Source organism: Stegostoma tigrinum, chromosome 14, assembly GCF_030684315.1.
Source record: "Stegostoma tigrinum isolate sSteTig4 chromosome 14, sSteTig4.hap1, whole genome shotgun sequence".
Classification (NCBI taxonomy): domain Eukaryota; kingdom Metazoa; phylum Chordata; class Chondrichthyes; order Orectolobiformes; family Stegostomatidae; genus Stegostoma; species Stegostoma tigrinum.
Genome location: NC_081367.1, coordinates 4,809,309 through 4,837,197, shown reverse-complemented (window position 1 = coordinate 4,837,197; position 27,889 = coordinate 4,809,309). Strand labels below are relative to the sequence as shown.

The window sequence follows — 27,889 nt, the reverse complement described above, 5'->3', positions numbered from 1 at the left end:
CTATTTCTCTGTTTTAACTTTTGTTCTCCTGTCCTTCAGCCTCCCATCATGGTGTGACATATGTTCCTTTCAATAGGTTTCCCATTAAGCTGTGAGTGGTCTTGGGATGTTTTCTACAATAGGTGTTCTTGCATAAGTGTGTGTCCAGTGTTGTCACATATTGCCAAAGTAAGATGCCAAAGAAGTGCATTCCTGCCAAAAGCTGCTGTATTAGACACTGCAGTGGGGCCTTAAAACTCGATGCTCTGTCTTTGCAGGCAGCTTCATAAATAATCCTAATGACCAGATAATATTGTTTGCAAACACAACTATTTGGAGGACAATAGATATGTTAGGGAGTAAGTTGTGATCAAAGATTAGGAACAGCAGGGTTTATTTACCTGTGAAGGCAGTTCTGCTCTTAGCAATACTTAGAAGTGGCAGGACCTAAAGCTTGGAATTTTAGCAGAATTACTTGTACCTTTTTATTCACTACATTTTTGCCAGAATTTAGTTTTCAGCCTTGAGGACCACTTGCTGGAATTCTGCCACATGAAGTATGGGTTAGAAATTGTGCAGTGATGAAGTTTGAAGCATCTAATGAGACAGTTTGGTACATTGTGGTTCTGTACCTGAGATTTCCTTCTCAAGAATCCTGATTTCAGTCATGGTAGCTGCCAAGTGGAGAGAAGCCAAAGATGGGTGTGGAAATCAGTAGAGATCTGTGTAACTTACTATCTGTAGAAATAATGGCAAGATAGAAAAAGAACACTGCTGAAATTTAGCTGTTTGTATTGTATTGCTGTGCAGCACTCCAAGGAACATAGCTACACAAGATCGTTGGTCCATTATTGAGCTTGGTGACCTTGAACAAAATGTTTCTTTGTCACCATTTGTCTTATAGCATAACAGTTGAAGATGCGGGCCAACTGTTTGTCCATTGGATTTGGACTTGTCCTGTTATTGAATCTCTGGTCTTTTGTCTATGCCACCTTAGCTGCTGAATTATTCAAATAGTTGCTGTTATGGTAAAGTGATTCTATCCAATGCTTTAAAATTTATTTCTCGCTCATTTGAATTATCTTCCTGGTATTCCTATTCTGGATGTCTTTTAAAGATTGAACTTCAAAAATAATTTCATTGTTTACACTTGCATGATATCTGTGTTCAACAATTTCTCACTATAAAATTCTGTCATCTCTTTGCTTATTTCTATGATGTTTGGGATAAATGTTACTGTTTGTTTGTGTTTTTCCTAACTGCTTGACTAAAATAGCACTGCAAATGTTGCATTGTTGGGTTTTATTCCTTGGGAAAAGCTCTGTTGTGAAGCACTTTAACCCTGAACTGACAATCCTGTGACTCCATGGTGTGCAGTGCAAATATACTGATTGCCTTTTGGCTAAAGCCAAAAAGCACACAGCACTAAATCTGAGCAAAGTAGCTTGTCACTAATGGTCTCTACCAGTACCTCTGAAAACCCAACGAGTAACCTTCACTGAAAACCCGTGCCCAATGTGTAAAGGAAATCAGCCACTTGGCATTATGTTCAGTAGCTAGGTACCAAAATCCAGCTGTAGAATAGACTTCGAGGTAGTGGACAGAATGCCAAGACACGTGGATGGATGCAGATTGTTTGGAATTGTTGTTATTTATGTGCAGGGAACAGAAGATTAAGCATTTTGAAGACCTAGTGGTGTTTGATGCTTTAATTTACAGAATGCAAAATGCAGAGTACAAGTTTAGTAGTAAACCTGGAATTAGGTGCTTATAAGGCCAACTCATTTCACTCAGAACATCTACCAACTGAAAGCATTTCAATTAAGATGTATTCTGGAATTGTGTTGTAAACTAAACTCTAGTCATGGAAATTGAGCATCAGGAAGGGGATGATTTGGAGGTGGAGAGATTCTCACTTAGGGTCTGGAGGTCTCAATCAACCATGATCAAATTAAATGCCAGAAGAAACACTAAAACCTGTTTCTTCCACTTTTATAGTCTGACCCCAGTTGTGTATTTTCTTTCATGAATGTGAAGAGAAGTGATTTCAGCTTACTCATTCCAGACTAAATAAATTGATGGGTAACAAGGAGCCATGCTGGAATAAATCAGAAGAGTCTGCTGAAAATTGACACCAACTTCTAAAGCTTTAGTCTTGCTTTGTGCCAATTGTGCTGGTGTCATAGGAGCTCTTTAATTGGTATTATTTTCTATAAAGGAGGTTATTGAACTTAATAGTCACAATGGATAGTCAGGTATGCTGGCTGATAAGCATGTGGCTGAGGAACTGTGTTCCCCCTTTCTTCCTCCTTGCCTCTCCACTGACCAAAGTTCTTTCTTCCCAAATGCCAAGTCTAGTGCCTTCACTTCATTCAAATTCAAGACTCCAAAAGCTGTTCAGTAGCGTTGTGGTTTGCAGTGTTTGACTTTTAACAGATAAACCAACATGTCCTTTGCTGCATGTATGTATTCTTTAAAGTGCCTCATACCTTGATAGGCGCATAGACCCGTGCAGTGTTCGTGCAGAATGTGATGGCAAGCTGTTTATTAAATGTCCCTTATTTGTTCTGCCTGTACTTCTGATTTCAACTAAAATTTCAATGCAATTGCTAGCCCAAAACTCAAAATGCTAAATATTAATTGGATATATTGAAATGTATGTAATATTTTACATTTTTATAAAGTATCCTAAATCTACATGGTATCTCATTCTCATTATTGTCATTATGGTGGGTAAAGAAAGAAATATTTATTGATCCTGTTTTTAACCTTTAATGTTTTAATTATGACTAATTCATAATATTTGATGCAAGGCTTGAATTAAACTTCACTTCCCCCACAATACAGATTACAGTACTTTGCTATTTCTTATTCACCAGATTTAACTTCACTATCGGTTTTCGATATCATTCCATTGTCTAAAATGGACAGAAGTCTGAAAGTGAAAGATGACTGTACTAAGGAGCTTTATTGCAGCATCTGAAGATAACTGTACACAAACAGTGACTGAATGGCAATATTCACAATTGGAGCCCAGGAGGCTGACTTTACAGTAGTGATTCGCAAAATTGTAAACTGCCTGACCAAGTTAAATTCAAGCCCTGTGTTCAGTAACTGTCCATGTTCACTCCCCACTTGACGTCTCATCTGTGTAAAGGCTGTTGATTGAAATTGCTGTATGAATTATTGCTAATCGAGGCTACAGGCTGGAGGTACTAAGTAAATCTGATCTTGAATAAAAACATTTTTTAACTTGTATGTGCTTTTCTTTAATTAAAACACACTCCTGTTCATTTTAATTTGCTCATGACGAGCTTGAAAGCTGTAGACGTTGTTGAAGTTCCATCAAGTGGAGAAAGAGCTGGAGAGTTGACATTAACTTAGCAGTTAGGGGTAGGATCACAGAGATTGGAGTACAGAGGTTAGATTGGAGAGATTGCAACTTGCCCAGTGCCCCATGGTGTGAGTGAACGGCCGAGTAGGAAAAGTATGGACAATGCTATGGCTGTGTGCAGTTTTCTGATGGACAAGGAGTGATGACTCTGTGGCTGTTTTGTGAAAGGTAACCTACACAATTCTTTAATTCTCTGTTTAATAATGGATGCAAAACAGAAGAGGATTATCACTTTGGACTTCTGATTGCAAACCCGTATGCTTATCCATTTTGCCGTGTGGTCTTTTCGTTGGCATCTAACTATGGAGTCGTTAACATATTTGTAGGCATTTTGACTATTACTCTTTTTTTTTCCCCGTGACATTATAATTGGACATGGATCTTGTGTTGCCACTGGTGCAAGGGACCTGGTTTTAGAGGCAATATAACTGGAACCTTTGGGAAGTGCTTTCAGTCAAGACATTGACATGGAGAAGTGCTATTATGCATAAGTAATGCGAGTGTCTTTAGAACAGAAGAGAGCAGATGAAGATGCAAGGAGATTAATCTGTGACATAAATTCCACTTAATCCGTTGATATGGTAGCATCATGAATAAATGTGGAGCACCTTCTTTGAATGGGGAAAAATGACTGCCAGCTGCTGACTTGAGCTGTACCAGAACATCAGCCATGAGGATCATTGCTGCAAGGTGGCCTAAACCTGCTTTGTGGTGTTGTGAAATGGGTACTCCTAATTTTCAAATTCCTTGCCTTGCTGTCACCAGTAGAGAGAGAATTTCAGCCAGTTTACAAGATGTTTGTGAAAGAGGTTCACAATACAATGGTCATGAGTGCGTGAGATTTATGCACTGAATGGTGTGGATAATTCATGTAATTTTATATAAAAACAATAAAAAGGACGCAGTAACTGTTTGCTGCTTTATTGCTTGTGTTTTTATTTACCTATATAATTTACTTTGCCATTTATGTTTCTCCCTTGTATCCTCCATTCCTGTTGAATTTCAATGGGAGTGCAAATTGTAATTCACAACAGGAAAGGCTAGTGAGCCATGGAGTAAATTTGTTCAGGAACATTGCAGTTTCCCATGTTCGTCATTGAGCAAAGTTGATGCAACAAATGTTTTTTGTGAATGCCTGAGCTGCCTTTTTCCAGATGTTCCTATACCATTTTTTTGGTCTAGGTGTCAGTGGGCTGTAATGTACATCCACAAGTTCAGATGTTATACTTAATTCCCTTGGCTCTTGCATTCATCTCGACTGTAGAGTCTGTAGTGAAATGGACAGAAATTTCTGGCGGAACTCAGGTCTGGTAGCATCTGTAGGGAGAAAGCAGAGAAAATTAGCCCAGTGACCGTTCTTCAGAACTGATAGCAACTAAGAAAAAATGAAAAAAAGGTTGATGATGAGTTTGTGTGGGTGGTTGCGTTGGTGGGTAGCGTGGGGAAAAGGTGTGATGTCGCCCAGAGAGAGAGAGAAAATTTTAGGCAGGCGAAGTAATTGTTGACAGTAAGCCAGGTGAGAAGAGAAGCTAGATAGATGGTAATGGACCTATGAACATTTGAAAATGGGTTGTCATCCTGAAAGCAACCCATGTGATGACCGGATATGTGGTGTTGAAAGCAGGCAAGGGAGGAAGTGGTCATGCTCTAAAAGAGTTAAAATAAACATTGAGTCCTGAAGACTGTAAAGTTCCCAAGCAGAAGATACGTTGTTCTTCCAACCATATGTTGAGCCCTGCAGCAAGTCTCTGAGACAGAAATATTGACCAGGGACTACAATGGTGTGTTGATGTGACAAGCAACTGGAAGCTCAGGGTCGTTTTTACTGTCAGAGTGACGTGTTCCACGAAACAGTTGCCCAGTGTACGGGAGATCACGTTGTGAGCAGCGAATACAGTTGCACAGATTGAGTGAAGGGCAGGTAAAGCGCTGCCTCACCTGGAAGATGTGTCTGGGGCCTTGGATGCTGAGGAGGGAGGAGGTAAATTACAAGTGCAGGCCTTACCTGCTGAGTTCCTGTAGTAGTTTCAAACAACACAGAATGGAGCTGGAGGAATGGAGGAGGAGGGTCGATGTTTCGGGTCGGGACCCTTTTTCAGAGATGGGGAGGGGAAAGGCAGCTGGGAAATAATTAGAGAGAGGAACGGCAGGGCTGGGGAAGGTGGGTGGAGCAGTGATAGGTGAATGCAGGTAGGGAGACCATTCCCCACCATTCCCTACCTGCATTCACCTATCACTGCCCCACCCACGCTCCCCAGCCCCACCCTTCCTATCTCTAATTATTTCCCAGCTGCTCCCCTCCCCATTTCTGAAAAAGAGTCCCGACCTGAAACGTCGACTCTCCTGCTCCCTGATGCTGCCTGGCCTGCTGCGTTCCTCCAGCTCTACACTGTTATCTGTGACTCCAGCGTCTGCAGTTCTTGTCATCTCCTGTAATAGTTTCTTCTTGTTTAGTTTAGGTCTTGATCATCCAGTTTTCTTTTGGTTTAGAGTCTGTAGTGAAGTTGCCTTTCTTTATTCTGCCACAGGAGGTCCAGTTTTTTTGTGTTTAAAGTCATTGGTGTTAATGATTTGTGTATTAGTATAAATAATCGATAGTCCTGGTATTCAGCAGGCAGTGTCCATTAAATGCAGTTTAGAGCTGCAGTAATGCCCTTATGCACTTCGTGTTTTGCAGCAAACTAGTCTAGATGAGTAATGGAATGTTAGGTTTGAGAAGCACCAGATGCTGTTTGTCACAACAGTGTCTAATCGCTTGCATTTTGTTTAGCTAGATGTCATTTACTTGACCCACTTTTTTTTAAAGCTCTTTGTGAAACTTAAACAAACACCATGGATGTAATGTGGTGGAAGAATAATCAAAGGAGTTTTCCTGATATCCAGTTTTATCCCTATATTTAAAAAAAATTCTTGTCACTTATTTCATTGCTGTTTATGGGAGTTTAAATTACCTTGCAATGCTGTACTTCAAATGACTTTGTCTGTAAAAAGCAGTGTACAAATACAAACACTTCTTTCATCAGCATTGTTCAAAGCAAATTGATAAGTCGCTTCATTGGACTGGGAGTAATCTTCATCTTGTGATTTTATCTGCAGCAAAGAACAATTTCCTTTTGCTGTCAAGTGCTGGGGAGCAGTGAATGGCCTGGATAATCTAATATCGGCAATTATGCATAGTATTGTTGCATCCCATTGTATAGCCTGGGGCTGAGGGTTTGACTGTGTGTTGACTCCTTTCAATAAAGGATGAATTGAATGGCTTCTATGCTGATTTGTTCTTGATCATGATTTTACATAAGTATTGCACCAAGGGCAAGAGTCAAATATACATTTGAACAAAACCGACAAAGGGCTTCAGTTCCTGCTGTGGCTTTCAGCTTTCATATTTGTCAATGTGAAAATGGCAGTGTCTGGAGGGGAAAGAATATGTATGGGTGTTAGAGTTTAACAAGTGTTAATTGTAGAGGTTTATTTTTTCTGGTCCAGAAGCAGGGGATACTATAACGTTTTAAAATTATTGTCCCTCTTTTTGTGTTTTTCTTGCAGAAGTGCTGGAGGAGAGGTAAAGTGAAATGTCTTAACTGATTGTTTAGATCTTTAGTCCATGTCTCGATCACTAACAGCTCCTATCCTTGCCTCAGCACAAGACACCATCTGGCTGATATTTAGAGACTTCTTGTTTTAGGCATTCCATTCCATTCCATACAAGTGTGACTTTTCAGTTATTAACTGATAAGTCACTGTGCTAAATCATTTCACAATTATTGCCCCCCAGTTGTACGTTTAAATACAGTTCCATGTGTCTAGCTGAATTTAATGGAACTCTAAATAACATTTAAAAAAACTTGAAGTGTCACTAAGTACCATTTAGGACCATCTCTTTACTCTGACATTTACCCCATGCTGTAGATGCTAGTCTGCATTTAATTTATAATTGAGTTACTACACATGTTCTCATTGCCTCTTTTTATGCTCCTATTTCCAAATTTCTTGGTGGCATAAGCACCTATTCCATGTCTCCACGAGAGTGAACTGCTCTGTGATCATTGTTCCTGTATGAACTTGATCAGCGAGTTTGACTGTGGAGGTGTCTAGCTAAAATGGAACATGCTTACATGTTTCCCAAGCAGAACCCCAGATTGACTGGAGCATGCATTGCTGTTGCGCCCAGAACCTTTGCTAGTAAAGACCAAAGAAAGCCTCATATGATAGTAAGAATTGCCGATGCTGGAGTCAGAGATAAGTGTGGAGCTGGAGGAACACAGCAGGCCAGGGAGCATCGGAGGAACAGGAAAGCTGATGTTTCGGGTAGGGAGCCTACTTCAGAAAACAAAGAAGAGTCCCAAACTGAAATGACAGCTTTCCTGCTCCTCTGATGTTGCCGAGCCTGCTGTGTTCCTCCAGCCTGAAATGATAATGTGCATTTGCCAAAAAGCAGTAAATTCATTGCTCCTGCTCTTTTGACATCTACAGTTCATAGAACTGTGGTGTGATAGGAACACAAATGTTTCTGAATGGAAACATTCGTTTTTTTTGGTCTCTGGGAATATTCAAAACAATTGTTATTTCTAGGTTACAGAAGCCTGATTCTTTCAGCTTTCTAATATACTTGTGACTGTTTACTCCATGTTTTGGTTGAGTACCAACCATAAATGTACACTCAGTACATAAGCAGTCTGCATAGGACAGGGCCTCACTCTTTCAATGGTGACTCCAGCTTTGCTCTATTATCAGGGTGAACTGTGACTCCAGATTTAGACTTCATTTATGCTGTAGTAACATTGGCATGACATGAAAATGCAGGATGTAAAGCACTAAAAGCATGACCTGAAGATTACTGTCTGAGCCATACTTTATAGTACAGATTGTTTGGATTTTTAAAGATAGAACTGACAGTGATGCTCAGGTACAATTTCAAAACTTGAGTCTAAGACCAGGCCAGCATTTATTTTCTACTTGTCCTTGAAGATGCAGTGAACTGCTTTGTATCATTGTAGTCCATATAGTGCAGGTGTGCCCATACTGCTGTTAGGATTTCAATTCAGAGGCAGTGATGGGTAATCTGGTTCCAAGTCAGGATGATGTGGGAAAACGATGTTCCCATTTGTCTGTTGTCCATACCCGAATATGTGGTACAAGTCAGGAGTTTGGAAGTTGCTGTTTAAGAAGGCTTGGTAAGTTGCTGCATGTCATCGTTTATGTGATAGGCACTGGTACAACAGTGCCTCTGTAGTGGATGTAGTGGTATCGAGCAAGCTGCTTCGTCCTGGAGGTTTTGTGTTGTTGGAGTTACACGCATTCAGGCAAATGGACAGTATTTCACCGCGCTCCTGACTTGTGACTTGTAGTTGGTGGACAGGCTTTGGGGAGTCAGGGGATGATTTGATTTATTAATGTCACATGGACCGAGGTACAGTGAAAAATGCTGTATTATTTGCTTTACAGGCAGAAAGTATTATACAAGTGCATCAGAGTAAAAAAACAGAAATGCAGAATGCAGTGTTACAGCTGCTGGGAAGGTGCAGAGAGAAAGATCACCATTAACATTTAAATAAGTCAATTTTGAAGTCTGAAAACAGCAGGAAACAAGCTGTCCTTGAATTTGCTTGTGCGTGTTTACAAACCTTTGTATCTTGTGCCCAATAGAAGAGATTATAACCGGAGCCAGAGGGGTCTTTGATTATGTTGGAAACAGGTATAGATGATGTCAATGGAAGGAAGACTGGTTTGTGAGATGGACTGAGCTGTGAGTTACTTGCTGCAAAATTCCCAGCCTTTGACTTACTCTTGAAGCCACAGTATTTGTGTGGCTGGTCTGGTTCAATTTCTGATCAGTGGTGATATCAAAATACTGATATCCCGCTCGTGGAGTGTGATACCAATACTTCAGACTCCCATTCAGCCACAGTCCCACACCTTTCTTACCTTCTGTTACTGACCATCGCAGCTAGGTAACTATGCAATTCTGTGGCAAAATCAAATAAACATTCCAAACCACATTTATAAACCTCAAGTCAGGAGCGCGATAAAATTCTGTCCATTTACCTGAATGAGCGCAGCTCCAATAACACACAAAACCTCCAGGATGAAGCAGCCTGCTCGATTAGCACCACAGAGGCACAGTTATACCAGTGTGAATCATATAAATGATAGTCACCATTGTACATCCCCTTGATGCCTCTCTGTTTTGTAATTTTACTTGTCCCACCACTCCTGAACAGTCCTACCCAGTTAGCTGCAATTTAGCTGGTGGAGGGCTGCAGTTAGACTTGACTGGTGGCTGTGAGCAGCTATGACCACAGAATCTGGTCTTAGACTACCACATCTGTCGTCAAGTGCATGTTGGTTGGCAACCGGAATGTTGAGAGGTATGGACTGCTCTTACCAAGTTCCATTCTTATCTGTTTAGTCGCAACCATAGTATCCTCATGCTGCCACATCATTTCTTTGGCCCTCCTGTTTTTCATTGGCATGCTGCCCCTGTTCTATCTCATCACAACCCCTCTCAGATCCCACATTGATCCTAAGTCATCAATATTGTATCGGCAGAGATTTCCTCCACTTCAATATTGGACAGCCATTGACTTCACTCTAAACTTCATTCTATAGCTACTGTCTCCATCCATCTCCCTGGCAACAATTACCATATATTAAAAATAAACTCCAGATACTGGAAATTCAAAGCAAAAGCAAAGTGCTAGAGAAACTTAGTAGGTCTCGTAGCTTTTGTAGAGAGAAGATCGGAGTCAATGTTTAGAGTCCAGTTAAGCAAGATCAATAACTATAAAATCATAAACCTGTCTCAGCCTTCCCTTATGATGGTGTCACTATGGTTACGTGATCTATTGCAGCTGTAAATGGTGACCAGATCAATATCTCCTTGACCATCACATAGGTGAATGACCTGCACATAATACCTCTACTCCTTAATGTTGTTTTAGGATTGCTTCACAATGCATCTCCATTCACCAGAGCACTGTTTTAACTCGTTGTCTATGAATCCCACAAGCAACTTAAGACTTTAAAGTGCACAGATACTGTAAATCCATATTCCCACAGCTTGGTTGGAGAATAGGAGTCACCTGGAAGTTTGGAATTTGCCAACCTTGGGTGCTCAGTCTCTGGGTGGGTTGGTGATGTGTGGGGGAGGGTTATAAGCCCAGCAAGATGTGGTTCACTGTAGGGTAGGAACACTGTGGTTAATGTGTGGAGGATCCCTAAAAGAGATGGAATAGGTGGATACTGGAATTGGCAAGGCGAGGAGATGTATATCGGGAAAAGCTAATATGCAGGCTTGGGTCTGGGAGCTAAGACCAGGGAATGAACTTGTAAGCTTTTGCTGGAGAGCAATAGAGGTATGGTTGAATCTTAAATGCCGATATGAAGCCAGAATGTTACACAAGTGGGTATGAGGTACCACTACGTATAAGCCACGTGATAACCTCAATGTGACAAGTGTCCATTCAATGCAAGTCTGACTGCCTCATCTGCAAACAGTCGAGTTGGGTTGTCTCATTTGAGGTAACAAAACATAGCCTAAAATCATCCAATGCATTGAAAGCTGTTCTCTAAATGTTTCCTGTCAAAGCTTAGTGAGATACTATTCATACCTACCTTTTACTTTGCCCTGTCATGTCAGTAGGTGCTGCTCTAACTAGAATTTTTTGGGCTAATCATTGAGCTGATTGCTATTTACAGTTGGCTTCATACTACAATGCAATAAAATGGCTGTATATCTCAGTAGGGAGCCAACATTGGGGGAAGCTAGGACCAGTTAAAGCTGATCTGTGCTACCTCATGCCAGCTGAATTTGGATTGGAGTTATTCTACAACTGAAGCAACTCTGGAAAGAACAGATGGTGAACAGAAGGCAGCAGATGGTGTTGGAGCGACCAGGCACCGGCATTTTCCAAAGCAGTCCCTGAGGCTATAGTTAAGAAGGAGAGGCATGACATTATTAATATCATGAGGTTATCTAGTCAAACTCTTGGAAGGAGCTAACTGGGTGTCAAGCTGGATGAACACAGCAGGCCAAGCAGCATCAGAGGAGCAGGAATGCTGACATTTCGGGCCTAGACCCTTCTCGGAAGGCATTGGAGGTGTGATGTTTGTGGAGGACAGTGCTAGGAATCAATCTGAGGACCTGAATGCTGGGCTTTGAGGTTCAGTGTTCTCGTGTGAAGGGTCAAGGTCAGTGAATACATCTCCAAATCCCATGTCCCACCACCTGCACCGCTGCAGTCAGACTTCATTATGTATTGACCAACAGTTTCTAATGTTTAAACTAACATTTGTTGCCTTCACTCATCCTCCTGCACTCAGCATACTTCAGACCTCAGATATATCTCTCAACTCTCTCCCTCTGGCAGCTTTTTGCCACATTGTCCGGACATGTTATGTCCCACTTTCTGATATTCTTCCCTCTCCCTTATGGGGCAAGGAACTGTGAAACCAGAGAGGGACTGAGGAGGAGGGACAGTCCTTAACCTATGGATAAAATCGTGATTACTGGTCATGCTGAGGCCTGTGTCAGATGCTGATGCACTCTTCACAAATCCTCCCCTTGCTTCATTACACCCACATGCCACAATCTCTTTTGATTTGTAAGCTGTAAATGATGGAAGATTTCATGCTTCACTTGCCCATCTGCACCCCCACTGCTGTCATAAAACTGACCTTGCGTTGCATCTTTCTTGTTTCAAGGATAGCACCCTGATGTGACAGTGCGGGAACAACAAGATGATGAAGCAACATCACTGCATGACTGGTGTCAGAGATTAACAGTAGGCTAACATTAGGTGCTGGATTAGATTTTGGGTAGACGAGAGAGGGCTGAAGTCCAGACAAGTACAATAAAGGTGATAGTTGTTGGGTAGGATCATGTGTATTCTGCTGTAGGGAGTTCGATGGGACAAATTAGAGAACACTGTTTGCTATGTATGATCAAGGCTAATGTCAAGGAGTATGTAATGGACTGACACATCTGCACAGGGTTTTGAGCAGAGCTTGTGTCCATTACTTACAGCATTGCAGAGGTAGCCAACTCTAGTAGCCGTACCATGATGCAGCATCCATGTTTCTTGGCTGCACTGGAAGCTCTGACTGAGTTCAGGCAGGTTCACTTTGCCACTGTGTAAACTCACGTTGGTGTCTTTCGGGTTGTGGGTTTCAATGTACTGCAACAATGAACCAACCAATTGTCAGATGCATTGCTGGGATTGCTGCGGCGAAGGAGCCTAGGTGGCTCTTTAGAGCATGAATCCACTGTCGTTGGACAACAGTAATTGTCCACCTTCTGCTGTTCCCTGCTAGTGCCCAAACAGATTGATGCAGCCCATGCTGAGGTAATGCAGTCTGCAATTGGACCACCTTCAGGCCATGCTGTTGTCTTCTGCCAGTTGTGCTGCAGCCAGTAGGTGGAGCACTGTAACAGGCGAAAGTACAGTGGAGATTGATAGCAAGGGAATTTTGTGAAAAGATTCATTAATGTTTGATGCAGCCTGATGTTTAGAAATTTGTTTTGGAGTGTCTGTTTTGTGTTCATTGCACTGAGATTGTAGTAATTGTAATGAGGCTAGCTAGTTGGTCCTCATAGAATGAGTTCCTGATTGAGACCGTTAACCTGGACCAATAGGGAAGCTTTGGTTGAAAAATATAAACAGGAGAATCAGAAGTTCTGTTCACTCAGCTGGCTCTGAGGAAGCTGGATCACTGTCAAGTACTATGCACATGTAAATAACACGTGGCTTGGTGACAGGATACCAGCCTCAGTGAAGTTAGTTCATTGGCAATGAGAGGTTTAAAAAAAAACACGGTTCTGAATAAATTTGTTCGCAACAGTCATCTTTGAGGTGGGGTAAGCACTTCCGGCATCATGCCGTAATTTGGGAAGCTTAAGCTTCATTCATTCGATCCTGCCATCGAAGACTGGACCCAGTGCATGCTTTTTCCAGCAAGTAACATTGGGGCAGATGGAAAGCAACGAGTAATCCTCTTGACAGCTTGTGGACCAGCAGTTTTTTTCAGAAAATGCGGCAAATAAAGCTTATGGGTTGCAGGGTGTTCCGCTAGAAATGTACATCCTTGCCTGGCTGACTGAATTTGGGGAATACCGTTTAAGTGAAGGCAATTGCGTAGCTTCATTCAGGACATATCCTCAGCAGAAGGACTCTAGTTCAGCCCACAGAAAAACCCCAAAACACAGCCGAGCTTCGGCCAAACGGTTAACATTTTCTTAAGGATCTGGGCCAGCAAGCAGTCGTAGCTGCTACTGGTATGCAGAGTCAAGGCGGGGGGGAAGAATCCCACTGAGCCTGAATTGAGTAAGAGAACCCCCATAGGTCAGTATCTCAAAGTGCCTAGAAAGCCCACCTGCCTGTTGCATTGAACTGAAATTGCTTAGCAGTGTCCAAATCAGAAGCGGTCAAAGTAAATGCCTGGTTAAATGGTCACCCGGTTCTAATGGAGGTTTATATCGGTGTGGCTGTATCAGTGATTGCAGAACCAATCTTCTTCAAAATTCAGTCAGGAGTTTGCGAAGACCTCAGCTAGACTGAGACCCTGTACTGGAGAACCTTTACAGATTAAAAGTACAACTTTGCTTCTGGTTACGTATGAGAAGCAACTGGTTCAGTTACCACTGATTGTAGTAAAAGTCTCGGGCCTAAGCCTGATGAGGCGAAATTGGATGAAAAAGATTCACTTTGATTGGCTCAACATTTTTTCATTAGAAAATTGCTACCTGAGTGAAGTCCTAATTAAACTCATGGTTTTTCGGGAAGGTTTAAGGGCCATCAAAGGAGACAAGGCCTCCCTTACATGTTGACCAGGGTGCAATCCTACGATTCTGCAAGGCCCGTCCAGTGCCATTTGCCTTACGAGCAAAAGTGGAGGCAGTATTCAGAAGGCTGGAAACAAAGGAATCATCAAACTGACCCAGTTTGTGGAGAATGGGCAACTCTGTTACCAATTCTGAAGCCTGATGGCTCAGTTTGGTTTTGTGGTGGTTTTAAGAAAACGGGAAACTGCTTCTCAAAACTGGATAAATACGTGATCCCCGCATAGAGGACTTCTAAGCAAAGCTGACAGCATGGCTGTCCTTCACGAAGCTGAACATGAGCCATGCATACTTACAATTGTGGTTAGATGAGTCTCAGAAGGGTTTGTTCCAGTATACAAGACTGCCATTTCGGCTCTCATCAGCCTGTGCCATTTCTCAGTGGACGATGGAGAACATTTTACAAAGGTCAATACAGTGTAGAGCTGGAGGAACATAGCAGGCCAGGCAGCATCAGAGGAGCAGGAAAGTCAACGTTTTGGGTCAGGACTAGGGTGGGGGATGGGAGCTGGGAAATAAATAGAGGAGGGGTGGAGCTGGGGGAAGGTAGGTGGAATGGTGATAGGTGGATACAGGTAGAGGTGAGTAGGGATTGGTCAGTGGGAAGGGAAGGGTGGATAAGTGGGAAAGAGGATGGACAGCTTGTGGCAGATCAAAGACGTGGGAATGAGAGGGAGGGTTGGATATGGGGGAGGAGGCCAGTTTGGAGAGATTTTGAAACTGGTAAATTGTGTTTAGGCCATTGGGCTGTAGGCTCCTGTGGCAGAAAACGAGGTGCTGATTGCTCCTCCAATTTGTGGGTGACGTCATTGTGACAGTGGAGGAGGTCCAGAATGGACATGTCTCCCAGGCAGCGGGAGAGGAAGGTAAAATGGTTGGCACCGGGGAGGTGGTGTTGATTATAACGTGCAGATGCTCTACAAATTAATCAGAGACCGTACTCACCTCTACCTGTATCCACCTATCACCACTCCACCTACCTTCCTCCAGCTCCACCCCTCCTCCATTTATTTCCCAGCTCCCATCCCCCACCCTAGTCCTGACCCAAAACGTTGACTTTCCTGCTCCTCTGATGCTGCCAGGCCTGCTGTGTTCCTCCAGCTCTACACAGTATTGACCTTTGTAAAATGTTCTCCATCGTCCACAACCCCTTACAGGTATTAATTATTATCAACTGATGTAGAGGAGGCCACATCGGGAGCAACAGATGCAGTAGACCTGCTTGGAGGATGTGCACGTGAACCCTCTGTCAGATCGGGCAGACTCAGTGACTGATTTGCAGAGCATCTGCGCTCTGTACTCTATAATCAGCAACACCTTCCGATTGCCAACCATTTTAACTCCCCCCCCCCCCCCCCCCCCCCCCCCACTTCGTCCACTCACTCCCTGGGTGACATGCCCATCCTGGGCCGCCTCCAGTGCCACAATGACGCAAACTGGAGGAATAACTACCTCATATTTTGCTTCTGGAGCCTACAGCTCGATGGCCTGAACATAGAATTCACCAGATTTGAAACCCGGCCTCATCCCATGACCAACACTCCCTCTCATCTCTGCCTCCTTGACCGGATAGACAGGTTATATCTTCTTTCCCGCCAATCCTCCCCACCCTCCCACTGACCAATCCCCAGTACTCCCAAACTGAATTTGCAAATGACCATCCCACTCACTCTCTCCAGCCCCACCACTCCTCGCTATATTTATTTCCTAGTTCCCTTCCCCCTTCCCAGTCCTGTTTAAAGGTCTCAACCTGAAACATTGAGCTTCCTGTTCCTGTGAAGTGGCCTGACCTGCTGTGTTCCTCCAGCTCCACATTTTATTGACTGTGACTCCAGAATCTGCGGTTCTTCCTATCTCCAACATTTTACAAGGTCTACTCCAGGTCACCATTCAGCTGAATGACATGCACATAACAGGAAGGATCAACAAGGATCAGCTAGAACTTGAAAAGAGTCCTTTAGACATTTCTCCAAGGCGGGTGTATGCCCTAGAAGGGGCATAAGTATGTTCCAGGTACCCATGTGGGCTGCAGAGTTAACAGACTGGGTTCTACCCGTTTGAAGGTAAAGTGAGGGTGATCAAAGATGCCCCAGCTCCCATGTCTGTATCGAAATTTCGGCCTTTCCTTGGATTGGTGAATTATGATGGAATGTCAGTTTGTAACCTGGCCTCCACCCTGCCACCCTTGCATCTGCTATTGAAAAAGAGTTAACCTTGGGAATGGTCCGGTTACCAAGATGTAGTCTTTAGAGAAGTAACTATCATTGTCTAAGGTGCTGGCATCAGGGATTTCCAAAATGAAAATATTGGCAGTAAGTTATGTCTGATGGACAGAATTGGATGCAAATATAGCTGCACGACTAGGGCAGTGCCTGGAGTGCCAACAAGGGCAAAGATCATTGCCAGCAGCTCCCCTACATTCATGGGAATGGCTGATAGGCCCTGGACACATTGACAATGATAGCCCTTTCATCAGCTCAATGTTCTTGGTCATTGTGGATGCTCAAAGTGGCTGTACGTGCATAGAGTTCATTTGTTAAACAGGGATGATAATAGAAAAGCTGCATGCATCTTTTGCAAGCCACAAGCTCTAGAAGGTGTTGGCCACAGACAATGGGCCATCGTTTACCAGCAAGGATTTTCTTTATTTCATAAACTCGAGTGGCATTTGGCATATAAGTTCAGCTCCCCACCATCCATCATCCAATGGTGCGGCAAAAAGAACAGTCCAAACTTTGAAGGGTGGCTCAAAGAAACAACCTAAAGCCTCACTCGAAAGCAAACTGTCCCGGTTCCTTTTTGTTTCTTGGACCATCTCTGATGCAACTGCAAGGGATAGCTCCAGCAGAGTTCATAATGGGGAGAAGACTCTGCACCAGGTTAAACCAATATTCCCGAACTTGGAGGAGTAGGGGTAAAATGGCATCAGGAACGCTGGACACAAACCTTCTCCAAGTGAGAGAGATCATTTACTACAGGGGTGAAGTTTGGTGTGGCAAACACAGACATGACCCTGCATGGGTTTTTGCAGAGGTCAGGACCAGTAACGTATCAAGTTTGGGTAGGTGAGGCAGTCCTGAGCAAACATTTGCGCCACATGAAAGCTGCAAACTCACAAACAGTGCAGGAGCAAAACATACCAGCTGAGAGCAAAGTCATGTATTTACTTCGCTAACTTCTCTCTGATGTGCAAATAAAATCTTGTTATCTCTCTTTGAACACACAACCTCAGTGACCTTTTATGGAACAGTGCACAGCGAGCATCTCTGTCCTGCTCCAGGACGGAAGGAACCAGATACACAAACAGTCATCATCGTTGATAATGCAGATCTCATCTTGGGGTCTGTTTGTAGCTGAACCAGGAGGCAGTTTGCAGTTTTTTGTTTTGCAGTCTTTTCTCATATGTACACATCTTGGCCACCATTCCCAACTCAGGTTTACTTGAATAATTGCTTCCTGGTTGCTCTCGTCAGATATGGTCACTTGTGAGATCCCTTCTCTCCTCCTCCTCCCTCTCCCAGCAGCGTGTGCTGCTCTGTGTATTTCAAGGCGGATCTACTCACATGTCTGAAAACAACTGGCTTATGTAGAAGCCTTGAAGTCGGGTCCAAACCTTCAACATGTAGCACATCGCTCCCTGTAGACTTTACTAAGGAACGCTGGAAAGCACTAAATGCTGATACTCATGGCTACATCCAGTAGGAACCAGTCAGCAACAAACTTGAAAGTTGGTGATGCCCTTAAACAGTCGTGGTCAGAGATCTCCCAGGTGCCGAGCACGTGCTCAGCTTGGTGAGCTTATGAGAGGATGATAACTGCTACACTGAGCCACCATGTGGCTAATAGTGATGTCAAATCAGTCCTGCATGTTGATTAGTACCTGTGTTTTTTGCGTGTTGGATGTTGTGACAGTCAAGCAGACTGCTTTGTGTTGGATGGTGCCAAGTTCCTTGAGTATTACTGGAGATGCACTCCTTCGGATAAGTGGGGAGTATTCCATCATACCCCTGACTTGTGCCTTATAGTTAGTGGACGGGCTTTGGGGAATCAGGAGGTGAGTTATTGTAACCTCTGACCTGCAGTTGTGGCCACAGTATTAATGTGGGCTGGTGCAATTCTGTTTCTGGTCAGTAGTAAATCATAGGATGTTGATATTTGGGTGGATTCAGTGATGGTAATGGTATTCAATGTTAAGGGGCGATAGTTAGATTCCATTTTGTTGGAGATTGTCATTATCTGCCTCTTTTTGCCTGCCCATATTGCTTGCCATTAGTGACTTGAGCCTGTGTATTGTCCAGGTCTTGCTGCATTTGGGCATAAATTGCTTCTGTATTTGAGTCATAAATGGTACTGAACATTGTGCAATCATTAGTGAAGATCTCTACTTCTGACCTTTATATTGAAATTGTGGTTACCGATAAAGCAATTGAAGATTGCTGGGCCAAGGATGATGTCCTGAGGCTGAGATGACTGCTCCAAAGTGTAAAGAAAGAAATAAAACCAAACAGATCATCTGATTTGATGTATGCACTGCTAGCACCAACAACAGCCCAATCCTGTCAAACCTGCAAAGTCCTCCTTACTAATACTCTTGGGGGTCTGTTCCAAAAATGGCAGAGCTGTCTTTCGGACTAGTCAAGCAGCAGCCTGTGGTAACCTGCAAAAAGTTTCCTTGCCTAATTTTGACGTTATGCCATGTGGGGTCCAGAGTCAATATTGAGGACTCTCAGGGCAGCTCCCTCTTGACTGTGTATCACTGAGCTGCCAGCTGCCAGCTGTGCTGGTGGGATAGGATACAATCAGGGAATGGTGGTATCAGCAACATCGAGTCCATGAGTAAATTTTTTTCGGTGTCGTTTGCAGGTTTGGTAGCAACCCCATTGTTGATGTTTGCAGTCCTGAGGCAGACGTGAGGTGATCTCTCTGGTTTCATTTCTCTTACTTTAGACTTGGCAATAGTTTTGAAGCAATTATGTGGCTTACAAAGTCATTTGGAAGCAGTTAACAGCGTTAAGTACGTTGTTGTGGGTCTGGAGTCGCATGTAGGCCAGACCAAATAGGGAAGGCGGATTTCCCTCCGTCAAGGACATTAATGGGCAAGCTTGGCTTTTATGACAATCAACATTAATATCTTGGTTGATGATGAACTGGTTTTAATTCCAGCTTTTTGTTGAATATGAATGTCATCATCTGCCGTAATGGGCTTCAAGGTCATGACCCAAGTGCATTAATTTGGCATTCTAGAATACTTGTTTAAAGAAAAGCCAGAGAGCAAATTTAAAGTGTTTTATTCAAGTGTATTTCATATTATTTTTCATTTTAAAATAGAGCAGTATTGTATGTCATAAAAGTAATATGTGAAATATACACTGTAGCTTTCACTTTGTAAATGTAAAGCGTGTTAAGCTGAGAGGAATTATCTAACATTAATTTCTATCAATTTTCCTTTTAAATTTGGAAGCAAATAAAAAAGCCTCGTGTTTCTCATTTGTTGACTGAGTGCAGATTTGAGGACTCAGTTATTGGACTGAGCCCTCTAAGAGAGGGAACCCAACATGATGATAACAGACTGTATTACAATGAGAAATTGCATGCTTGACATGTCAGGTCCCACGGAAACTACATGTTCGGAAGTGATGAAAAAATACATTAGGAACGGGAGTAAACCATTTGGTACTTTGCGATTACTCTGGCATGCACTAAGATCAGGGCTGATCTGATTGAGGCCTTAACTCCACTTCCTTGTCTGTTCCTGTCAGCTATCAAATTTCATGTTCATCAAGAAGCTACCTATCTCTACCTTAAAAATATTCAATAACTCTACGTCCACCACTCCCTGGTGAAGAGTGTTCCTGAAACAACAAAACACTTCTTCCTCAACCCCACTTTAAGTGGGAGAGCCCTTATTTTTACCCTGATTCCTCGTCTTACAGGGGAACACATTTCTTTCAGCAATTAACGGTCATTTAAAGAATGAAGACCCACATTGATAGTGATTTCTTCCCTGTCTGGGACTGAAACAACTAAAATGAAAGATGATTACAGCACAGCAAAAATGGAGGAGCTACAAAGACAACCCCAGGGAAGGGGTTGTACTCCTAAGGTTTGCAGACTTGCAAAGGAGCAGATGTAGTCGCTAGGGTTAGTTGGAGCTGTCCCAGATTATCACATCAGATTATGAGAGGGGGACAATATTCTTCAAAAATTGGTATTCCCTATGTTGTAGACCAATTGATTACAGAACCACCCCCTCAACTGTGCCTGGCCAATTCATACTGTTCAGATATATTTGTATTACAGAGGTGCCCCTTGAATTTTATTTCTTGCATTTGTGTTTTGAATCTGTTTCAGGTAGTTTAGTCGACAGCCTGCAACTGACCCCCCTTGCCACAAGGAGCCCTTTGAATGTGCTACTTCCGGGATCCCAGGCATCCAACCTGGATTTGCCTGGTCAGTCTCAGTCACCATTGCAGAGCCCGATTCTTAGTGATGCCAGCAGTACCAGGGTGGATGATGAAGACGACGACCGGCGGAAGGTGTGCAGTACAATTATCGTTTAGTGGTTAGTGTTAGTGGTCCATCATTTTATCATTTATTATTGCTTTCCTTAGCCAGAACTTTGCTCCAGACGAAATTCCAAACTGCTTGAGCAAAGATTTTTAGCTAGCTGCCTCCACATCAAAGTTGTGAAAAGAGCTGGTGTAAAGTGTAACAAGGTATTTAAAAAAAACAAAGAAGATCCTCAAGCTGCATCCATGTAACTGGAGTGTCTGGATAAAGCAGATTGTGTGGCCATTATTGCTGCTTGTGGGATCTTTCTGTGCAAAGGTTTGCCGTGGTGTCTCTGCCATTTCCATAAATCTAATTGGTTGTGGAGCACTGAGAGTTGCCCTGGAGCCATGAGACAGTATATAGAACTTGGGTCTTTCTTTCCATCTTTCCTAACAGCCTTGTACAAGATATGTGTTACTGTCCCCTTTCTCCTCTTCCTGTCCTTTCTGGACTCTTGCTCGCTATTCTTGTCTGTAATATCTGGTGTTATCTCAGTAAAAGGTTCACTTTCCGCCTGAGAGAGCTGGGCGGCCAGCTTCCACCAGGCTGTCTCTAGTATCACGTGTATGTTGTCCCATAGCAACTGGCTGCCGTGTTGTTTGCTCCACCAAGCAGATAGATATCAGTCAGTTGCATTGACCTCTGCCTGGCCATAAGATGCCTAACTTCGCACAGGTCAGGGATTAAGTCCACATTCTTTATGGCTCATCATCATCGTACCAGAGAACAATGTTGTTATAATATGAGTTATATAGATTTTCAGATTTGCTAAATTATTTCAAATTGTTCATTTCTAATGGAACCTCCTCAGAGTTCTGGTTCATTCTGAAAGCATGTCTCCGTTTCCCGGTGCTCCCCTGTGACCCTGTGTCCGTTTCCCGGTGCTCCCCTGTGACCCTGCTCTGTGCCTTCCCATCCTTCAATGCACCCAGCCATTTTTTTGACACCCTCGGGCTCCCCTTCATCAAGGTCTGGATCCTGTTATACAATTGACTGTTTCGATGTGATGAGGTGCTTTTGGAAAGAAAGGACAAGTAAAGTCATTCTCTCTGCGCTTGAAGGGGTGGGGGGGTTGTGGAGTTGTAGTTAAGATCAAGATCATAGGGTACTGCAGGATCAAGGGGCTTAATTCCTATTCCTCCTTAGCTATTATTAATTCTTGTTCCTTTGTCAACAATGGATTTTACCCCATAAAAATGACAGAGGAGATGAATGAATAGTCATGGGTTTGAATTTCTGATGGACTGTTCTGATAAAACAATGAGGGATTAGGACTTGCTGCTGGTTGTTCCAGTATCTTATCCTGATTCCAGCAGTGGTTGGGAATTGTGGGAAAAGTTGTACTGTGTCTTAGACAATTTGAGCATGTCTACGATAATTTGAGGGTTGCCTGAGATAACCTGTGGTTTGAGAATGATTTGCTACGATGACAGCTTAACATCTGGCAAGTTTGTTTCTAACAGCGTTACCCAGCTGACAAGGCTTACTTCATTGCAAAAGAAATCCTGACCACAGAGAGGACGTACCTGAAGGATTTGGAAGTCATCACTGTGGTAAGAGGTTTCTCTTAGCTTTGTGTCCTTCAGTTTGGAAATATTTTTAAGTGCGTTCCCTCCAGTTTTTGAGTACTTTGTTGGTGTATTGTTGGCTCACCAAGGAATAGTGTCAATTACTGAGTCAGGACGCTGTGGATTCAGGCCCCACTCCAGAAAATGAGCCATAATCCAGGATGACAATCCAAGGAAGTGCTGCACTGTTGGAGGTGCCGTCTTTTGGATGAATGGTTAGGCTGGGGGTCCCTTTTGCCTTTTCAGGTGGGTGTAACAGAAGAAAAATAATTTGATAAGATTATGAGGTATTCAAAATTATGAATAACTTTGATAGGGTAAAGAGGATATTTTGTTTCCAGTAGTTGCTGTGTCAGTAACTTGGGTTCACAATTTCAAGATTGTGAGCAAGAAAGATTGGACTGCGATGAGGCAAAACCTCTTTACTCAGTTGTTGGGATTTGGAATGCGCTGCCTGGTAGAGTGTGGAGGCTGATTCCAAACAAGGTTTCAAAAGAGAGCTGGATATACAGTTGAAAATGATGCATTTAGAGGGCTATCGAGATTTGGCTGGAGAGTGGCATTAGTTGGGTAGCTCTTTCAGGAGCTAGTACGGATGCAGTAGGTCAAATGGTCTCCTGCGCTGTAAAATTCTGTGATCTCATAGCACCATGGAGGATTATGACAATGGATTCCTGAATTTGCATGTATCCCTCAGCGAACATAATTACAAAATAGAATATCTTGTCATTATCACTACCTTTCGTACCTCCAGACATCCTGAAATGACACAATGGTGATTTATTAATACAGAGATTTTCCTTTTGCTTTTAGTGGTTTCGAAGTGCTGTCATCAAAGACAGTGCAATGCCAGAGGGACTAATGACCCTGCTGTTTTCCAACATTGACCCTATTTATGAGTTTCATCGTGGATTTCTGAAAGAGATTGAACAGAGGCTGGCTCTGTGGTGAGTTATTTTTATTGCAAAACGTTGTTACTTTGGGATTCCTTCTCCACTAGTCGTGTCCCTCAGTGCTTCTGGGCTATGTTGTCAGGGCTGCCTAATAACGTCAGTGTCGACAACCAGGATTGTACCATGTGTGATGACTTCAGCGCTTACTATGGTCTGGAGTGTTTCAACTTCTGACGTCGTGCACCGACTCATTTTGGCATTTTCTGCATAACACTTATAAAGAATTTTTTGTTTTCAAATATTGGTTTATTTTTAAGAAACTTTTCTTCAGAGATTGTCTATAAGCTGAACCATCTTACAGTGATACTGTATTATAGAAGAACTGACAAGAGTCCATTTCTGGTACATTAGAGAGGTCATATTTATAATCTGACAGAAGGGACTGTCACTTGTGAGATATGGGGTGCAGTGATGGATAATTCTCATCTTTTTGATTTCCTCTCTTGACTCTGCTTTTGAATCTCTTTTCAAAGAGTGACGAGCTTTTACTGTCTTTGTAAGAATCATAGAATCTATAGAATTGTAGAATCCCTACAGTGTGGAAAGAGGCCGAGTATGTACCGACCCTCTGAAGAGCATCCTACCCAGAACTCAGTCTCCAACCTATTCCCGTAACCTCACATTTCCAATTGCTAATCTACCTAGCCTCCACGTCTTTGGACTGTGGGTAAAAACTAGAGCACCCGGAGGAAACGCATGCAGACACAGGGAGAATATGTAAACTCCCCACAGACAAGTCGCCGGAGGGTGGAATCAGACCCATGTCCCTGGCACTGTGACGCTGCAGTGCTAACCGCCAAGCCACTCCCTTGAAGGGAGCATTAATTAAACAATTGAATTGCCCTCCAAGGACAAGGTTTAACACAGCACTTCCTCCAGTCTGCTGGTGAAGTTTATATAGCCTGGGGTCAATGCTCTTGAAAAGTGTTTTTCATGACCACCAGATGTTGTGAAGCATATTATAGCTGCTGAAATGCTTTCTATAGTGCAGTCACTGTTGTAGACAACGTGGCAGCTAATTTGGATTTAGCAATCTCCCACGAACAGCATCGTGGTCATGGCTAAATATTGTGCTGTTTACTGATGTTGCTTTAGGGTGGTAGAAGCAGAAACCATCATGACAAGGCCAAGTGCTGGAAAATGGGATGAGAATAGTTACGTAGTTGCGGTTGACCATCACAAACCTGATGGGCTGGTGTCGCCTTCTGTGCTGTAAACCCCTGAGTCTAGATTCCAGAAAAGGAAGGCAAATTATGATGGGCTGAATGACTGCCTGCTACACAGAATAACAGAATGGTGATAATGATGATAACTGGTATAAAAACCACAAATGAAGAACTGAAAAGATATTGTGAGCCAGCCAGCATTTACAAGGAGAAATGCTGGGTTAATGTTTTGGATTGAATCATTCTTCTAAAATTTCCGACAAAGTTCAAAGCAATAGGACTTCAATGTAAACCTGGATATGCATAAGAAGCAGGCTAGAAGGTGATATTCCCTGTCAGAGGAAGTACTGAGTATGATATCTCTGTGTTTGATATTGGGACCGAATTTCTATCAAAGACCTGGGCCCTGTAGAGTGATCACTCTCATTGATAAGAGACTGGTTCGGGAATTACAGTGGGAGGGCTATATAGTCACAAGTAGGAAATAGATCAAATTTGTAAATGAACCGAATAACAGATGCAGTTGAATTCAAGTGGGTGTGGGTAAAGCATCAAATATGCTGTATGGGATTTGCAGAGAAAGATAAAGTTGACTGTGGGGAGGTTGTTTGTTTGGGACTTTAGGTTCCCAGGTACTTGTGATTTTCACAAAAAGAAACCAATACTTGAAATGATCTATCAGAGAAAGCCTTTTGGATGAGGTTGTCCTGGGATATGTTACAACTGTGTCGTTTATAAAAATGTTGTGCTGGTACCTTCTGCCATCCCCAGTGACATGTTTGCTGCTGGAGGGTGGCATTTAATCTGGCAGCAGGGTACAAGGTAGAGGCTCCAGCACCTCCTCACCACCTCACCTCACCTCCACTCCCAATTAAATCCCCGGGGGGGAAGGCTGTGGGTGATCATCCTGCCCTGCCACCAATTCAGGAACTCAGCAGTTAATGTCTGTTGCTGCTGTTAAAAATGGCCTTGTATCTCCCATCACAGGAATACAGTGAGCAAACCTGGGTGGGTTTCTGGTGGACTTTGGGGGAGGAGTGAGAGGGACCCCTCGTTCAAAGGCACTCCAGTGCTTGACTGAGGGGAGAGTCATCTCCCTGGGTCTACCCCTTTCCTCCCTGATAACAGATCACTATTTTTTTTATTTGGATGGGTTATGTGGGGAAAAATAGCCTACTTTATCCATCTGGTAAAGTTGTTGTGCATTTGTTCTATAAGTGTGCCAGTGCCAGTGTCTGGCCAAGACAGGCATGACTTCATACTTTGATTTACATTATAATTGGTGCCAAGAGAAACCACCTCAGTTGTAAGAAATGTTCCCTTACAGCCATCCAATTTTTGCTTCAGTAAGATATTTTATCCAGGAGTTGCTATTTCTGGAAGGTTTAATCCCAGGTTTGTTGTGCCTTCTAAAGCATGAAGGTTGAATCCGGAAGTCACTGGGAACTCTTTGGGCAGGATTTCACTCAGAAGGAGCTACTCAGTCAGTGTATGTTTTAGGATGTTTGTTTGATTTTCAGGGAAGGAAGGTCCAATGCACATGTGAAAGGAGATTATCAGAGAATTGGTGATGTCATGCTTCGGAACATGTGTGCTCTCAAGGTACAGTACATCGACATGCTGTTGCGTTTCTGTCAAGTTAGCAGCAGGAGACCAGCATGCAGCAGACCATCCTTTCCACTAGTTCTTGTGGAATCCGGCTACCTTCAGTTCTGTCTCCTTGCTGTGGCTTGTTCTTAAGTCCCAGCAAGGGAACCAGTCCTAGTAAGAGCTGCTGTTTATCCATCTTGACTTGTCTGGTCAAGACATTGTGTTGCAGTTACTGATCTCCTGGAGCCCCTGTCCTGCAGTTCAAGAAATCAATCTGCAGTACTCATTCTTGAGATGTGGATGTCACCGGCTAGGCCAGCATTTGGTGCTCATCCCTAATAGCTGTTAAGAGTCAGTCACATTGCTGTCTGGGTAAGGATGGCAGTTATCTTAGTGAACCAGATGGATTTTACTGACAGTTGACAATGGATTCATTGTCATCATTGATTTCAGATTTTTATTAAATTCAGATTCCACCATACGCTGTGGCTAGATTCGAATCTGGGGATTAATTATGTGGATTAATTGTCCAACGATAATATCACTAGTCCATTACCTCCCCGTATGGCATGGAAAATGGTTTTAGCTCAATGTGATCGAGAGCTTCTTGTGCGAGTATTGCACTCTTTTACAGAACTGAAATTATTCCTATTTATAAACTATAGGAGTTCACCGGTTATCTACAGAAATATGATGAAGTTCTAATGGAATTGGAGAGAGCTACCAAGCAATCAAAGAAACTAGAGGCTGTTTACAAAGAGTTTGAGCTGCAGAAGGTCTGTTACTTACCTCTGAACACATTCCTGCTGAAGCCCATCCAGAGGCTGATGCATTACAAACTCATCTTAGAGCGACTCTGCAAACATTATTGCCCTGACCATCGAGATTACAGCGACTGCAGAGGTAAGTATCAGCATGACAGGTGATACCACATACAGCTCTTGGATAGTCACCCAAGTGTAGTGATCTGTATTAGTATGATGTGTATTACAGGTGGTGAATCAATCAGACTGTCAGACAGTATAGCAATGTGGCAACAAAGCCCACAAAGAAAAAATCAGTTTGAGTGGGAATGAGTGTTGAGTTAATACTTTTGCAGCCTTGCTTGTTGGCATGCAGGTATTGACTGATTGCTGGTAGCATGGCTTGGCCAGGTCTAGGGGCTGGACAAATGCTAGAACAGCAAATGAATGAACCAGGAGGCAATTAAGGGAGTGAACTAAGGACATTGAGATTCCTCTGTGTCTTGAGGTTTCAGGTACAACACCAATAATGCTTACACTTTGTGGGCAAAGACCCACAGGGTAAGTGCATTTTAGGAAATGGTACTGAGCAGATCTCAATGACTCAACAGTTTTAAGTTGAGCTGCCCAGATCATGAGAGGGTTTGGCGAGGTGGTGTAATTCTGCTGCTATGTAAGTGCAAACAAACACAGTCCTAACTGTTGTGTGTAGTATGATGTGTGACATTATGAATTAGCAGGAGGAGTAGGCTTCTTGGCCCATGACCACCACCACCATTGATTAGGGTCATGGCTAATCTGATTCTTGACACTTGCATTTACCCTGATACCCTTCATTCCAGTGTATTGGGTGTGTGTGATAAAGTCCATTATCCGCTCTCCAGTCACAGGCTGCAGTGGTCAGTTATGAATTATTGGTCCCTATAAAAAAGTAGAAAATAGGAACAGGAATAGGCCAATCATTCCTTTGAGTCTGTTGGATTGTTCAATATGATCATCCAAATCAATTCACTGTTCTCACTTTCTGACTATACTCTTTGATTTTAAGAACAGAAGAATTATGGTACATACCAGTTGGTTTAGTGACTGCTTCATCAATCGTGCTGT

The 27,889-nt window shown here is 43.0% G+C and overlaps 2 protein-coding genes across 7 annotated transcripts in view; one reads left to right on the top strand and one right to left on the bottom strand.

The window, feature by feature from the left end:
* The window catches only part of farp2 (FERM, RhoGEF and pleckstrin domain protein 2), a 145,670-nt gene that overhangs the window by 90,252 nt on the left and 27,529 nt on the right, over window positions 1-27,889 (top strand). For all 6 annotated transcript variants that reach the window (XM_059650943.1, XM_059650945.1, XM_059650942.1 and 3 more), the window contains 5 exons: window positions 20,562-20,746; window positions 22,226-22,315; window positions 23,144-23,277; window positions 25,970-26,051; window positions 26,705-26,942. In XM_059650943.1, the coding sequence (XP_059506926.1) occupies window positions 20,562-20,746; window positions 22,226-22,315; window positions 23,144-23,277; window positions 25,970-26,051; window positions 26,705-26,942 (729 nt within the window). The remainder of the gene's footprint in view (window positions 1-20,561; window positions 20,747-22,225; window positions 22,316-23,143; window positions 23,278-25,969; window positions 26,052-26,704; window positions 26,943-27,889) is intronic.
* The window catches only part of LOC125457952 (alpha-1,4-N-acetylglucosaminyltransferase-like), a 132,317-nt gene continuing 109,000 nt past the window's right edge, over window positions 4,573-27,889 (bottom strand). The window contains exon 3 of the mRNA XM_059650948.1: window positions 4,573-4,690. Coding sequence (XP_059506931.1) covers window positions 4,601-4,690 — 90 coding nt within the window. The 3' untranslated portion in view covers window positions 4,573-4,600. The remainder of the gene's footprint in view (window positions 4,691-27,889) is intronic.